At 28.3% G+C, this 18,500-nt stretch overlaps 1 protein-coding gene across 1 annotated transcript; it reads left to right on the top strand.

Annotated features, from left to right (window-relative positions):
- Window positions 1–169: 169 nt before the first annotated feature.
- Window positions 170–17,111, top strand: LOC132739019 (homeobox protein Hox-B7-A-like). Its single transcript, XM_060726659.1, has 2 exons — window positions 170–796; window positions 14,535–17,111. The coding sequence occupies exons 1-2, from the start codon at window positions 172–174 to the stop codon at window positions 14,849–14,851; spliced, it is 942 nt and encodes a 313-aa protein (XP_060582642.1). The 5' UTR covers window positions 170–171; the 3' UTR covers window positions 14,852–17,111.
- Window positions 17,112–18,500: the final 1,389 nt, after the last annotated feature.

Below are 18,500 nucleotides of genomic sequence, written 5' to 3' on the forward strand. Positions count from 1 at the left end.
TATTTCATTGGCTGTTGTACTAAAGACATGCTCAGTGGCTCTAAGTCATTGAAATGAATTTGATGGAAAGGAATATGAGGTACTGGTTAATGTTGTGTGTTTGTGTGTAGATATGAGTGCTTTCTAGCACATAAAAATTGTGAAATAGTGATAAAAAATAAATTAAGAATTATGAATTCATACTATAACAGCGTCGTACCGGCGCATGTACCTTCTATGAACACTGGACAGTCGGACGCGTTTTACAGCCAAGAAGGAAAATCGCATTCCGTGGATATTAATTTTCATTCTAACCCTCAAAATATGTGCTACGAAAACGAATCTGGAAATTCTTACGGAATGACTAACTATCATGGATTCCACCAAACAAGTTATGACAAGTTTGATTCCGGCGGACACGGCCGGATAATGAACTTGTCGGCGAAACATATGCCGCCGTTCAGTAATAACGGATACTATTACCAAAATGCAAACAATTATCTCAACTCGTGCAATGTTAATTCAAATGTAAACTTGACTAGTGGTTCACCGCCGGGACTTGGACAATATCCCGACGATAGACATGTTCATGACAGATTAAATAATTTAAAATCTGAAGAGAACTGTATACCAACGCCCCCGCCAAATACTTTTTCACCTCATGAGCAAAGTTTCAACCATATAAACAATAATCCAAGTCATCACGGGCTCTCGCCGACGGATATGGTTCATAACAATATGAGTACGAGCCCGCCAATTCCTCAACATTGTAACGGCATGATGGGGAACCCCTACCCATGGATGAGACAGCTTCCTGGTATGTATAAAGATAGACAAATATTTTACATGTATTGCTACTATTTATGGAGAAATTGATAGCGTTGATCTATCCCAACAAAATTTGATATAACATATTCTTTTTCACATTGCGCATGTAAACAAACCAAATACATTGTACACATCATTTATTTTCATTTATGTACACAAGTTTTATCTTTTGCCGCTGATTTAGGGCCATTTTAAGATTTATTGTCTTATTTATTTGTTTATTTATGGCTAGAAACAAAACAAAACTTTAAACAGGGTCTAGATTTATTAACATATACATTGTCAATTTTTTTTCACGGAAAATTAAAAAAAAAGGAAATTTAACACGAATAGAAACCGGTTTCGAATCGGTATTTTTTACGCCTTGAAGTTAAAGTTTTTCTTTATAATAATTGCGAGACATAATGTTTTTCATCACTTACGAAAGATCGTTGATAAAACGTCCCGCAAGACGAATATGTTTTGAAAGAAAAACTTTAAGGTCAAATGACCCGAATGATTTTAAACATATTTATTAGCTAACGCGTTAAAAATTACAAAAGTTAACCAAACACCTCAAGACAATAATAGATAAATGGCTTTTTAACATCCTTAGAGTTACATACAAATAAATACATTTTATACCCAAAATAACACGGCGAAACGCTTATAATAAAAGAAAAAAATAACACCTTAAGGGGAGCGTGATTTAAGAGAAATTTAAGTATAAAATGACCTATAAAAATTTAGAGTTTTAACTTAAAGTTAGATGACCTGTAAAGCATATTTAGTCATTTCCATTGAACAATTTATCTATAGCCAAAATAAAAAAAGAAAACACTTCTTTTTTCTTCATATTTTGGTTAGAATTTATTGTTTTAGATATAACAATTTAATTTTCAGAACAGCTACCTAAGAAAATTTAAAGAAAATAAATATTAGGGATGAGTAAACATTTTCTTTATATGCCATCTGCTGCCAGTAAATAAAATATAAAAATAAAGGGAACTGTCTTACTTAATGAAAAGATTGCTGTTTATCAAAAATCTTTAATGTAGCGACACGTTTTATATATGCAGCAATGAAATATACATTTTATAATACACATATATTTTTCCCCGTGAATATTTTTGACTATCAACAAATATTATAGTTGCACCGCAATTATTATGATTATTTTAATTTATTCAACAAGAAAAAATAGATCTATTTAAACACAACTAGAAAAGAAAACATGTTTCAAATTGCATACATGTATAATATTTATAATTTGTATAATATATATAATATATACTTGCTAAATATTTAACATTTTGAAAATAAATATTCATTTCTTTAATTAATATTATAAACATATCTCTTTAAATGATAACTTCCAACAACTGGTATATTTTGAAGTACTATTGTAGCCAAAATATAAACAAGCAAGTAGTTTTTTAAAATATTTTTTCTCTCTGAATCTACTTAAAACATGGTAATATGTTGAAAAATAAAACTAAATTCCCAAAGCTAGTTTTACAAATATTTTTCTCATATTCGTGTTCAATGATTGTATATAGGGAGTTTTTTAAGTTTTTTATGGTAGTTTTACGCACGGTTTCAAAAGCAAATTTTTGAAATAGTGCCAAAATGTGCATTAAAATCTTTGTCTAGTCTTGAGCATAGTAAATACCTTCAAATAATACTATGAAAAGAATCGCTGACTGGGTTTGTAGAAAATACTGACAATTATCAGCTAACATTAGTAAAGTTCAAGTTTTGCATAATTTTTATTTTAACCACTCATTATTCCTTTTCCATACAACTGTCGTCTGCTAGTTTAAAATTCGAAACTAATTTGAAGGTCGCAGTCATATTTCAATGGTAAATTAGACTTGTTACTTCCAGGTGATTATTTTTGCATTAATCTTTCCAGACAAAAATATTACGTTCATTTAATAATGGAAATTGGTTGACTATAGGTATTTCTTCTTTTCTCTTGCGTAGATCAGTTTGTTTTCCGAACAATGCTAGGAATTCTTTTTGAATAAAAAAGTTTTTTTTTTTTTGCTATTTTGTTGATTTGAAAAAAATATTGTATTTATTTCTATCACGGTTCAGTAGAAAATGAAACAACACAAATTGTAGCTAATTTTTCCTGTCCTTGTTTCTAATAAATTTCCCTTTTAACATAAATATCTAATATATTTTAATTTATTTTTCCTCACATATATTTACAATATAAAAATATGTCAACACGTGACTTAGAAATACAGTAGTCTGTAAACGGGTTTTTCAAATAAATAAAAAACAAAAAGAAAATTAAAAATACAATCACGTGCCACAAATGCAGCGCAGACGACAAAAAGATATCATGTAACTAAATAAAAAATTAGTATTACAATAATACTATAAAAATATATTCGTAATTCTTCTCTCTTTTTTTTGCAAAATAATACTTATCTTAATAAATACTTCAACTTTAATATAAATTCAAATGAACATATCAATGTATCCTTTACTGAAATATAAAAAAGAATCTACTAAAAATGTATATAAAAAATTGACATTTCTTGTTTTATCCGCACCAGTTAGAAATAATCCCATATTTAAGTTGAAAATTTCGGCGGTAAATTTCACGTAACAAAGACCTGCAATGCTTCAAATCCATTTAAATCTTTTAAACATACTGCTATTTGTGTTACATCAAACATGAAAAAGAAAGAAAAAAGCACTGAATGTGTACAAACCATTTAGTACAATCTTTATATTTTAACATTGTCATATATTATGGAAATTATTCAGTAAATTATTTATACCTGTATCAAATTAAAGCTGTGATGTATATGCGAAAAGTGTGATTTTATTACTAGATTTTGTTGGATGAGGGGCATTATTTTGTCAGGTCGGCGTCTGTCGCCGTAATAAACTAAGATGTACGAGAGAGCCGTGTTATAAATTTGAGCTGGTTTTCTACATGATTACAATTAAATTTTAATATAATCTTTACCAAGATGCGCCGATACGAGCATGATTTAAGAAGCGGTGTACAAGGGGTCATCAAATAAATTAACTGTTTTTATATTCGATCCTCTAGTTTGTTTATTTCTATATTTGTATCTGTTCGACTCATTGCATTTGAAAATGGCGGCATAAATCTATTGAAGTTAATATTGCATATTGATTTATGTAAATTATGAATTTTATTTTTACAATTCATCGCTTTAGAAAATACAAATTTTCGCATTCAATGAACATGATCTAGACAAAAATTAGGTAATCATGTATATGTTGATAGAAATATTTATGTATTTTATGCATCCATATGTTTTTGAGAAAGAAAAAATAGTAATATGTATCATCGAAAGCAGAAAGCTTCAGTAAAAAACGAAAAGTTTTACCAAGACGAATATACCAAAATATAATAAAAATATATGAAAAATGCAAAAGAATTAACGCCATTTTCAAATGCAAATAAACACATGTTAGTTGTTACACGAAAACTACTACTGTTAATGAAATGAAATAGGCATTACACAGTTTTTTTAAGACAACATATAAAAAATGTATGGAACCAAAAAATATAGAATATCCTTACGATAAATCAACAACAACAAGAAAAAACAACAACACAAAATGAAACAAAACAAAAAAATAAAAACATAAAACCCTTCAGTTCACAATTATTCAAGAGTGATAAAACATGCAATGAATTCATATCACATTAAATAGAAGAAAATGCGATATAAACATATGTGTTAAATAAACTTGATGAATAACACGAGCGCTTACATTGCGGTATTTGAAGTCTCATCTACACTAACCACAATTGCCGACAGCTAGAATAAAGCAAACAATGATCAAGTCATTTGAAAATTACTTTATTTCTGTATTAATGCAAAGCGATAGCCTTGATGTTGACATTGTTTTACGAACGCTTTGCATATTCCATTAACGCTTAATATGCACTTTTCTCTAAAACAAAACGAAATAGCTTAAATGTATATGAACTGTGATACTAATATATCTTAAAACGGTACTAATTTTATTAATTTCACAAATCATGATTGTGTTTATGCTTTACACAAGAAATCATAAAATTCAACAGTAAATAGCATTTCAAGTACGGGTTTACAGCCGAATCTGTCATTACCGCTCATATTTTGTGAGTTTTTTATGACTGTTTTATCCCCGTCTGGTCATTAACTCCGCACCTCTGCCCAAGACATAGTTTCTCTTTCAGACCCAAGAATAAATTACATTCAACTAGCTACTGTTAAAAACCTGTAGCCGAAATTTGACGTCTAAATCATATTTATGTTTCAATTTCGGATGTAGCGGGTGTAAATCATTTTAAATTGGACATACTTTGATTGGTTTTCAACATCAAAAACGTATGTCTAGTGATGAGAAAAGGGTCTTAAGGGAGTTGTTAAGGTCACAGGTCAGTCTTTTTATTAAGCGTGACATATTCACGGAACAGAGACGCATGGTTCCCAGCAATGTTTTCACGTCACTTGAAACGGAAGCACGGGAAAATGGATGTTTTTTCTCTCTCTTTCTTTGCAAATTAATCAACGCTCGTTCAACGAGAAAACACAAGAATTTTACTTCCTCTGTCGCGAATAGCTCAAATTCTGAATATTTCGACAATGATTTACGCAAAAAGATACTTTTTTCTCATTGATATATTTATTTATTAATTTTGCTTGACCTTATTAACCGTTGGTTAATAATGTTAATGGCCATCGAATAGAAATAGGTCTTTCATCTATAAATAGAAATAGGCATATGCACTTGTTCTTGAAATTCCCATCGTACCTTGAATAAAAGATTATTTAATTAGGGCATTAAGCCATAAGGCCAAACATTTATTTTTTAATAATTATCTATATGACCTATGTTAAACTTGTATTGTTATGAAGATGGCTATTTTGCTTGAGTAAAAAAATAATGTTCTCTTCAGAAATGGAGTTTACTCATCCATCCATTTTTACATGAAAAAAGAAAAACAAAATAGATATGTAAAAGAAAAATTAAAAAAGACAATAACAGCAGACGACAAAATGAATCCCATATCTTCAAAGGGAATTTCAAGGAAATATAAACTCGCACTATCACGTCTTATTTGAGTGCCTTTTAGACACGCAAACCATTTCCGCATCAAACCGATTTTTTATTCGGATTTTACATCATTCAAAGCTAAACGAATGTATATTTAAAACGTTTGAAGTTTTCTACTTTGTACGCATTTCTTCGGTAGCTTTAAGTGTATGTGTAACACAAATACTGGTAGTTTCGTGCTTGAAACAAACATGAAGTCCCCAAATTTCGTGATGATCTGACACATATAGACAAAATGAAAACCACGCAGATTTTAAAAGATAATACAAACACGCAATCGTGCTTATTTAGCTTATATAAGATTCAAAATTTGATACGTTTTTTTTACCTACTTTAGAACTATAACATTTTTCCCTCAACGTCATCCCTTAATCGTTCCTCTGTACCGGCTGCACTTTTACATAAAACGTTTAAAACAAATTACTTATTACATAAGAAACTAGATAAAACTTAAAAGATAAAAGTAAGAATTTTCTTTCTAATTAATCAGTGTATAATTTCTGAACATTACTATTCTAAATAAAGTTGTTTAAAGTTCGACGAACTACAGTAGCAGAATTTATTTGAGACTAGAATAATACTATGACATAGTGTATTAAAGACATATTCAAGAAATATTTAAAGTTATACATTAAATAAGTAATAATAATTACATACGTTTACAAACATTTACGAACATATATATAAATTACAACATAAAAAGGATTACCGGATATTTGTGTAACCTAAACAGCAGAACTTAAGGGGAGCATATATAATATACATGTATCTAAACATTATCACATACATACTTTTTTTAAGATTGTGGACATTTCAATTTTTACACCAGTTTTAAGTAAGATAACTTTTATTTTAAAATATACGAGATCTTTCATTGTTTTTGTTTTCAATGTTTTTGGTTTTAATTTGAATCTACTAACCAACTTTTTTTTGGCCCAAAATGACAATCAAATGTCACCTTCTTATTAAGGCCTTCAAAAGTTTAATCAACCTTTTTTCATGCTAATTCATTTATGTCTCGTTTTGCCCTGCCCACTCAAACATGGTAATTATATTAAAATAAATGACATTCAATGGTGATATAAAAGTACAAATACTTAGGACATGTTATGTACACACTTTATTTTCCATATATTTTTCATTCATCACTTTTTCTAAATATATCTATGGATCTGTTTTCGTAATGACTAATGACTTTTTTTGCCATAGTGATAAAAAGACAAATGACTTTTAGTGGCTGCTATTAAAAGCTTTTCATTTAAAAGGACGTTCTTTTCTTGTTTTATTGTAGATTACTTTTAAATGAATCTCCACTTGACGTGTTTGTTGAACACTTGTATAATTAATCGAAAATTTCCAGATTATCAATACGTGACGTTGATCATTACGTAATAATATAAGATAGATGTTAAATTGTGCACGTAAATGCGCACTTTGTCGCTAATATGTCAACATATTATTCGGTTAGACATACTTAAATAGCCTGTTGAAAAGGAATTTGTTTTAGACATTGTTTTATGCACTTTCAAACCACGGCATTGGAGAAATATTTTTGTCCTTCACTTTTAGACAAAAAGGCGCATTTTTAATTGTCGTTTTTTAGTATATTCATATTTGTACATTTCAATAACATTACCATTTTCTGTGAAGATATCTTATTTTCCTACCATATCATTTAACATACTTGTACAAATATTTAGAAACATACAAAAAGAGAAGAGAAAATCACAAAAACCGTCATACAAAAACCTAATAATTATAACGAGCACCCTATACACAAAACACATTCGAATGACAGTTAACACGAAAATGCAGTAAATATTCTTAATTTTCATTTAAAAGTAAGCAGCCTAAATATATATATTTTCAATGGTATGCCGGAATAAAAACAGATCATTATTATTATTACGACTACTGCAGATATCTCGGGCAATATCAATATGTACCTATTTATTCACGTCTCATAAATATTCATAAAACTGACACCGACACGATTAATTATCGGTAAATACACCGAGATAGATTTAGAAAACGCCGAAGAAACGATAGACGCTCTTGGAATAATAGACTCCAAAGTACAAATAGACGTTCCACATAAATGTAACGCAGACAAAATAAATAGTTAATATCACATGGCTGTCTGTGGAGGAAACAGTAGGCTCAAAAATATATAAAACACAATTTCTAGGGTAATTACTTTCTCTCACATAATGTTTACATTTAGTGATTGAATATATGACAAAAGAAATCAAATATACCATTATTGAAAATATACTATAACACAAATATTCACACAAAACCAAATGTTATGATTTATGCTTCTTTTAACATATTATTTGGATATATTATTTTTTACAGTTTTATTAACAGTGGTTAACTCAACACGAATTGATATGCAATTCTTTAAAAAGAGCCAAACGTCCAAATACCTACATTAATAACGTGTATTTTTTGCAATATGAAATTCAACAAAAGAAAGCCGAAATCAACTGTTAACAATATCTCAGTAAAAGAATTACATATACAAAGTTAGTTTTGATTGATATATTTGCTTTAAATACATATTAAACTTTTCAAATCAATATTAATAATAGTAGTAGTAATAATGATAAAAGACAAATAAGAAGAAAAAAACTAACAAAATATGCTTCTTTTTACATTCAAAGAATAGTACAACAATGTATATGAAGTATTTTGTTTTAATGGTAAATATCCATTAACATGTTCGTCATCCGGTCCAGCATTTGCTTTCCCAGCGATCTTAAGAAAATAAACAACAAACAAAAAAAAAAACATTAAAAATGATTAAATCAATTAATCAGTAATATGTAATATACAGCTTATTTCTAAAGTCAGTAACTCGCGATTTCTTTGACAGCCTCAAAATAAAAGTAAATAAATAAATAAATAAATAAATAAAAGTAAAAAAGGAACAACATCAATGAAAGACTACCATGAGCTGTCGCAATTCTTGGTCCAATTCCCTTCTGTTTTAAATTGTATATTATTAACATGTGTATATATTTTTGATAAAAATATGTTTGAACCAGCAATATCGACAAAAGTAACAACAACATCATCATCATCAACAACAACTATAACAACAACACAATCTTCTAAATGGTCAAGAGTTTATCACACGAGTACATTAAGCGCATTGATCTCGTACTTAGTTTTGTACGCATATGAACCTTTTTTGTATGATTCACAACATAAAAATATACCACTACGAGGAAATATAACGTAGTAATTAAAAGAAGAAAAAAAAACGACCTTGCGCTTTGCTACGATTATCTTTCATTAGTGTAATCCAACTTACGTCTTTTTTTGTATTACTTAATCTGTTTAAACAGTCATCGGATTGCAGTCTGTAATGGATACCTATTATATCACCCGTGCATATTGGAAGCTTGTCTAAAGAATTTTTTGTGTAATTAAAACCCAGGAGAATGCTAATATGATATGCCAATGATAGGGTAGGCCAGCAAGCGTTCGCCTAGACTTGCAAGACGGTGCAAAACTTGATAGTAAGGAAAGACTAATCATCAAAAGGCTAATCCATTGACCGAACATAAGTAAATCTAAAGTAATTTTCAGCCTTTTTACTTTTATTGAAATATGAGACATAGCATATTCATAATAATACAGTAAAAGGATATATAGTTACATTTTTGATTTACTACAATGCTTTATTATATATACATTATGTCACTTATTTCACTGTTTTAAAAATCGAGCAAACCAGTCACGCCAACTTCAACCGTTGCCAATTTTTCATTAACATTTTCAAGTATTGCTACTCAAATATTTATGGAAGATACTTTTGGGAATATATGGCAAGAACATTTGCATTTTTGGGAGTATTCAAAAATGAGTCCACAGGGTAGAAATATCTTGCCAAAGCGTTAACCTTTTTTTGCAATTCATTCGATTACAACATTTTTGTACGACCTTGCATTTCAAATCATTTCTTTGTTATTTAAATTGTTGAGCACACAAAAATCTTCGGAATAAAATATAGAGTTTCAAAACGTGTTGGTACGCACACGCAGAATTGCCTCGTATCACTCATGTCGGATGCAATGCGATTCATCAATGAACTTAAACCCTATAGATTTCCAATACCATAATTTCCACTTCCTGTCCTGAACCTGTATGATTACTAAATGACATACAAACTAAATATAAATCAGTTTTCTAATGAAAATGTCTGATTAAATAATAAATGAATCAATGTTAACATTAATGCTACAGAAACAGAATATAAGAGGAAAGCACTGTATTTTTTTCTGATCATTGTCTTTAACGCGTTAATTTAAACAAAATGATTTGCAAAACGCGCTGATATTGTTAAACTCATTCAGTATTGACGCCGATTGTGTAGATAGGCATTGTAGATAGTCAAGTCCACTAGCGGTAAAAGAAATGGTGCTTTGTTCACGTGGCAAACGAAGTTGATGAATTAGATATAAGGCATTGACAGAACCGTGTTACCTTTAAAGCAAATCATGAATATGACATATTATGTTATGGATTATTTATGAAAATCGTTGAAAGAGACAATGTTTAATCAATTTCTATATTTTCTTGTCAATGTTATCATTTTAATATTGCAATTGATTAAGCAATTAATTCATTATGAACATGATAGGGGAAAAGGACAACAAGAGCAGAGTTAGCCATTTACAGCAAATAGTTGATAAAGAAAACATCTTTCTTCAATTTTGAGGAAAGACCTCTCTCGTAAAAAAAGATCTGTGATGACTAAGTTCCCGAGGTTTGGTTCAATCATTTTTAGAAAACAAAAACAGCTAAAAAAAACACCTTTCAATCATCAAATTTGCCCGGAAATTATTAACAATTTGATATCGAAGGACCCACAGGTTAGCGGCGTGGGACCAAGCATTTACTGATAATAATAAACTTCATAGTTCATAGTATCTGGAATATATTTTTGTTAGAATTGTCTGATTTTGTATTGACATATTTTGAAGGGGTTATAGTATATCTGCGTAGTACAGAGTGTCCTGGGGTGGTACCTTGGTTGTAGTGCTTGGTCCCACGCCGATAATCTGTTGAAGGACCATGTTATTCAATGGATTCTTATAAAACATAAAATTCTTTTGGGCAATGAAAACACGAATATCATTTTTCATTTCTTTCTTATGGCCAGTTGTTGCGTTGTTTTCTAAATTGCTCTTATCTGTCATGCGGTCAACTCGACTTAAATAGTCAAAACTATGACAGACATTTAACAATCTAGTTATGGCATGCGACACACAATTTCTAACCAGCAAAAAAACTACCCATTAACGTCAAGGAAACGAATATGGGTTTCAGGTCAAAATGACATTTCAATCTTAGGTAGCATAAGCATGTCCACATTTGGGAAAATTATGAAAATTAAAAGTAATAAATCAATTGCCGATTGTTAGAGGTCAGGTTGTCACCCAGGGGCACGGGATACTCGAGCATCTTGCGGTCATTATGATTTATGGCGGCGTAGATTTAGACAAAATATCTAGTCTTATCACTATTTCTTATATCGGTTGAACATTATAAATTTTGTATTATCAAAGAGACGGACATTGTAAATCTAGTTTGAACACAATGTTTATTAGACGGTAGTTAAAATTTCACACGGAGGCCCCCAGGGCGGGGAATCTTATTGTACGTAAAGATAGCGGCGGCGTTTGAAGTGGACAATGACGGTGTTTATTAGAGTTCTCGCACTTTTGGGCAATTAAGTGGTCAATTTTATACCAAAATAGATAATTAAGAAGACGCGGATCAAAGACTCTCATTATTTTGTTACGTTTTTTAGCACTTACGGGTAAATAAAATCTAAATAAACAGTAATAAATAAACAATAAAATTGATACAAGATTTGATAAATTAATTTCAATTTAACTTGTAAAGAAAAATAAATAACGACAATGTTTTATGGATTCTAAGTTCGCCATAATAAAATATACACAAATAAAAAATAATCAGATATGACAAATATAAAATCTATAAAAAAGATCTATAAAAAGTATTCAAATCTGTTTAAAACCTTTTTATGCCTTAATATACTGCAAACAAACTGAAATAAAAAAATACATAAATTATTCTTTTGCATGAAGGTTTGATAACTTTATAGATTTTCTTATTTGAAAAAATGTACAACACAATAATTCGAGAATGAAATAATTTATAAATGAATCAATTGAAATAAATTGGCTGATTTCTTAATAATGATAATAATAATAATAATAATAATAATAATAATAATAATAATAATAATAATAATAATAATAATAATAATAATAATAATAATAATGATAATAATGATAATGATAATTTGAATTATGATGATATACAATAATTATATTAATAAGATGACAATAATAATGTTAATTATAATAATAATGATAAATTATTTAAACATACGTAATTAAAATGCATTATTTAATTTCTGTTGGTCTTAAATATTTGATTAGATAGATAATTCAGTTCATAAGAGATGTACAAAATGCACATGGTGATAAAATATATACAGTCAAAATAAATAATATAAAATAATAGTATATTACTTTCATTACCTCCTTTACATGCATATTTTTCTATTAAACATACTTTTCTATTTCTGTATATGATGTCATCTTTTCTATGACATGAATATATTATTCAAATGTTTATTATAACTTTAATATAATATTCATTGCATACATTCTTTCAAAAAATATTTTGTGAACATATAAACATATCTTTTCACAATGTTAAATGATAATTTTAAACGCACCTAAAGAGTAAATACAATCCACTATCTATGTTACATATAACACACAATTACATGTGAAAAAAAATATTCGGGAGACTTATTTAATTTCCTATTTAGGTTAAAAAATCCTATCTTTAAATTAATGAATTGAATGAATGAATTTCAAGTTTTGTAAAATGGAAAAAAAAATAAATAGATAGACTAATACGAAGATAAATTGATAATTTATTTTATTTGTACTTATGTTTAAGATGAATGCGGAAAAAAACTTGTTCTATACAATAAGTATGGTGGAAATAATATTTCTTTATCAGGAAAATTAAAATATTTGAGTGTAAAAATTAATAATAGCATGTTTTTAAATAAATAAATGCAAACCAATCAGGCATTAGATAAATGAATGCAAATAGAAGTGTTATAACACCATGAAATATAAAATAAGAAATTCAAAATAGACGATAACATCATATTTATTTATATAAATTTGAGTGAAACTTACTTGCTCTTTGTTTCTAGAAACCAAAGAGAAAAAAAAAATCTCTAATAAATTAAAAACCAAAATACATATAAATATTTGAAGTTTTTTGGGAGCGTTTAGAAATGAAGACATAAAAGAAATAAAACATGGTTTTATAAATATATTAAAACTAAATATAAATTGTATGTTCTTTTGTGCTAAAATAACATAACTAAACATAGTTTTGATATGAACATTGAATAAATTAATTCACATATCAAATGCGCATGCGCTTGGAATTAGAAGAAAGTTGAATATCCATTCTCTTAAAAAAAAGAACTCGAAATATTGAGGTAACTTCATAAGCACATAAGCATTCGGATGGCTTCAGTTTCAAATGTCATACGTATTGAATTAATAATTGAATTTTTAATAAAATATTTTTTCCTTATAAAAGAATATGACTTGTTGAAATTATAAAAGCATGACTTTTTGACTTATTTCCTTTCAGTATTACTATTATTTTATTACGAAAGTTTTGTATTGCATACTGCAGATAAAATGATAATAATTAATCTAAATAACTCAAATCAAAATATTCAGACTAGAAATTTGTTATTATAGAAATAAAAATAAAGATACAAACGTATCATGTGTAAAAGTATATCATATAAGTAGCTAAAAATAATAAAAGCACTGAAAAACATTGCACACGTTGCTATGCATACATGGTATTATTCTAAATAATATTAACAACCAAGTGTACTAAGTTGACTTATAAATACATGCATTAATATAAATACACAATGTATAAACAAACCAATTTGTTACAAAAATACATTTTGGAAATAAAACAAAATTTGACTCATGAACCATCATGTTTCTTTTACCTAATCCTTTTGGCAATTGGAAATTAATGATGTATTCAACATATTCTAACATTCAAAACATTTCAATGCTTGTGCGTTCTCAGTCATGCGAATATAATGTTACATTAAACACTATGCATATTTATACATGTGCCAATAAAAATATTTTCAAAGTTATCCTTACTTATTTCACGACAAAACAAAATACATCACTTATTTTGATAAATCATATAGGGACCCATCATTCATTTTCCCCCGACGTTTCTTCAACTCCGTCGCAAAAATGCAAAAATTTTAATAGGCAAAACAAACATCTGATATGCCATCGTGAATCAAGCTTGTCTGCTCATGAATTTAATTGTTACACCTGTAAAATAAACATTTAATGTGCAACATTTGAGACAGGTTTTCTTGTCTGAATGTTTCATTTTTAGAAGGAAAACTAGATTATAAATTATGCATCATATCAACTATATATTCAAGAAGAAATCATTTTGGATTGATACAATTTATTCAACATTAGATTTTAACTGATTTTGTTTTTTCGTTCTTTCAGCGGAAATTACTTATGAACAGAAAAGAACACGGCAAACTTATACGAGGTACCAAACGTTGGAACTAGAAAAAGAATTTCATTACAACCGATATCTGACACGTCGCAGACGAATCGAAATTGCTCATATGTTAGGACTTACTGAACGACAAATAAAAATTTGGTTTCAAAACAGAAGGATGAAATGGAAAAAGGAAAATAATATTCCGAAATTGACCGGACCTGATCGGTCAAAACCGGAAAACGATTCAGACAGACCCCGTGATATAACGTCATCACTGATACCGGATATAGATGACGGCACTTCCTGTTCACCTTGAAACAAATGCTGTTTACCTGTTGACAATTTACGAAGTATTCAGTGTTTTTGGAATTACTTACAATCTACAAACTGCTTTAAAGGAAAGAAACTTAACAGTGTTAGACGTGAAGAGTACCGGAAATAGACGAAGTCTCTCACGTGAAATTAGCGGAAAGTACCGAAGGCTTACTCGTACAATATCGTCAGGTTGACTATTGCGCGACATCGCACATCTTTGAGATTGCGAAAATTCCGAGAGAACTGTAGCTACCTACAAGTGATCGTATTGGAAAACAACATGCTACATGCTTCCAATGTTTTTTGGATGATGCATAGGACTGCTCCGGGAGTAGATAAACAAACGCTTTCCATGATATGGGATATAAATGGTGTAATGACGATGTTGTCTCTGAAAATATAAACAGCTCAGGGTATGATAAAATTGAACTAAATAGACTTGTACATTTTCGAAATCATGAATATAGTGAATTTGTTATTGTATTTAGTGTATAATGTGATTAAGAATGGGGGATAACAGTATTCCATCCGCCATGTTTTATTGTGCACAAATCAGTTTTAGGTGATTAGTGAAAACAACGGAGAAATCCAAATGTCTTATCCTCTATGATCGTGCAACCGTTATGTAATTGTACTGTAATTTGAATCGTTTTAGTGTAACTTTTTAGTTTTTACAAAAACATGTAATAACTAAAATAAAAACCAGCACAATTTGAATCCAATCCAGTGGTAGGCACGTTTTATGAATAAATGTTGAAATTGCTGTAACTTGTAATAGTTAGCATACACTCTATGAAATAATGAAGCATTTTGAAATCATGGGTAAATTTTTTAAAATGTATCTGTTCTTTGTTTCATTTATTTACTTACAAATGACACATTTTAGTACATTGAATGTTCTTGAATAAAACACCCGACTGTCTAAAACAACAACAACAACAACAACAGTACCACCAATATAGTAATCTTTTCAAAATAATATTTTATTAAAAAAACTAAAATGCAAAATAAATTGAAACTTTTTCAAATATTTACAAACTAAACTGTATAATTTATATACTATAACTACATTTGCATCATTGTATTTATCAGTTGCAAAATAAAATGAAATAAAATATAATAGAATATTGTAATGAATAAATAAATAAATAGCTAAAGACATATTTATACCGCAAATGTCGCTTTGACATTTAACATATTTCAAATGTACGATTTGACATTTAATCTTCAATTAAAATGCACTGTCATGCTGCAGTATGTTTTGGCACGACGAATCTAAAATAATATAAAAATATATCCTCTAAGGTATTTTACATAAAAAAATGCAAAATGCGCAAACTATACGTTTCGTTTTCTTCAAATAATAACTTTCCTCATATTGGATTACATTATTAAGTTGTTAAGACTATTGACTTTATATTATTTATGTTACTTATTCATTTTAAAATTATAGATATCAACGTAATCTTTGAATCTTTTACAAATTCAAACAAACTACAGATTTTTTAGAAATACTATGGAGTTAGATAGTTCCAATAATTAAAATTCAATATCGATTTAAAATATTACGAATTACGCTATTTTACTTGTAATTGTATATTCACTTTGAGAATGATAATTTTGACACAAAATGTAAATATAATTTCTTTTGAAAAAGAACAAAAACTTGTAAATTTTATTCTAAAGTTCGATGTGATAGTTGAGATGTTCAAAGTACGTTTCAAACTTAATCTTGAATCCTTGGACATATCAAAAAATAACAACAATAAAATGACTTGATCATCGTCTTAATTTCTTGTGCCTTCATGGAAGACATATACGACCAGGAAAAAAGTCATATTTAAATTGCAACCGATAAAGTATCAATGAAACTTGTATCTTTTTTTCTAGATACCCATTAAAGGAAGCTATTTGGCTTGCCAGATGATCTTCTGATAAAAATGCTTTGTTTTATCCCATATAAAATGTACGGAAGTTGGAAATTATATAATGAAAATATTGATATTTCCGGTTTGACTAAGGAAGCAAAGTATAATGTTCAACAAGCATGTTTTTTTCCAGGTAAAAAAGTTTTTAAGATGCGTTAAAGTTACACTATTTCTCAAATGTCTAAAATTGGCCTTGTTTTATTATGAGAAAAACTGAATCTGATATCCGACCAGAATCTTGTTCCGTTTAAAATACGGAAACAGAGTTTATCTGATAGCGTATTAGTTACCTTATGTTTTAAACAAATGGAAATTATATTCGTATCTCAAAAACGTAAACAGAATTCATACAAAGCCTTTTCTGTGTTATCTTTTAAATACGAAAATTGATTAACGAGCAGATATTCTTACATTTCACATTCAGAAACGAGATGCATTTTTTTGTACTACAGCTTACTTTGGTAGCTATTATTAGTAGCATTAGTACGAAATATAATTCTACTTATCAATATCAATTTTACTACTATTATAATAAATTATGATTTTTTAAAACTGATTGTTAGAGACAAAATTGGCGAAACATTGCTATATAATTAAAATATTGTGAAACATATATCTTAACAATTGAAAAAGGGATATTGACATTATGAGATAAATAACAAAATGTTAACATCAAAAAGAAAGAAAACTTGGCCAATGATAAGGTATATATCAATATGAAATACGATAACAAAAAGTATATCATTATTTTGATCCTGTTAAATAAATTCAGTTTAACTGGAGCTACATACAAAATCTTAATGCACCAACTGTTAATGTATATCATTTATTGGGGAATATATAAGTCATGTTTTTACATTTACATTATATATACATAAAGAAATTCATAGACACAAAAAAGAAAGACAACATTTTATTCAAATTACATCCATGAAATCAATACTGAAATGTTTTGCTTTTAAAATGATCACTGCCTATATAAATTTACTGCGTCGGTTTTGACAGTTTTATATACACAAAGACATGTATCTTTCACATGCTGAATAATAAAGAATAGAAAACTTTAAATTTCATTTAATTTAATGCCGATATATAGAAATAAAAAATTGACCATTTAAAACGATGCATTATCTTTTTTGTTTGTTAATGCACATACATATTTTTGTTTAAAACACTGCCCTGTGAAAACGGTTGCTAAAGTAATTTACCATACGAGGCATTATTTCAATTATTATTTCTCAAATATACATATTTCAATCTTTAAGTAGAATGTCAATATAGTATATTGTAAAGTATTTGCGTAGCATTTGTGCATTTTTATTCCATTGTAAGTGTTTCTATTCTATTTTCTAACTGGAAAACGGACATATTGGAAGTACTATTATAGTACTTAAATTAAAACATATTATATCAGTCAATTGAAACATATAACTTTTCATTTTTTTGTAAATACTTAAAGTGTAATTCCATGTTTGAAGCAAACATGTAAGCAACTAAGTAAAAATTATCATATTATGATAATTAAAAATTATGCAAATATTCATAAAAATAGTAGACTAATTTGTGTTTTCATTGTTTAAACTGACACAATAAACAAACACAATACACTATTTTACATCTGTGCAATTTTGACTGAACGTTAATTTTATAATATTTATAATAGCATCTTTGTCATTCTTACTCTATTTAATTAAAACACACCGAATGTTTTATTCAAAGGCA

The sequence above is a fragment of the Ruditapes philippinarum genome, unplaced genomic scaffold (assembly GCF_026571515.1).
Source record: "Ruditapes philippinarum isolate M1 unplaced genomic scaffold, ASM2657151v2 ctg1_1_1_1_1, whole genome shotgun sequence".
In the NCBI taxonomy this organism is placed as follows: domain Eukaryota; kingdom Metazoa; phylum Mollusca; class Bivalvia; order Venerida; family Veneridae; genus Ruditapes; species Ruditapes philippinarum.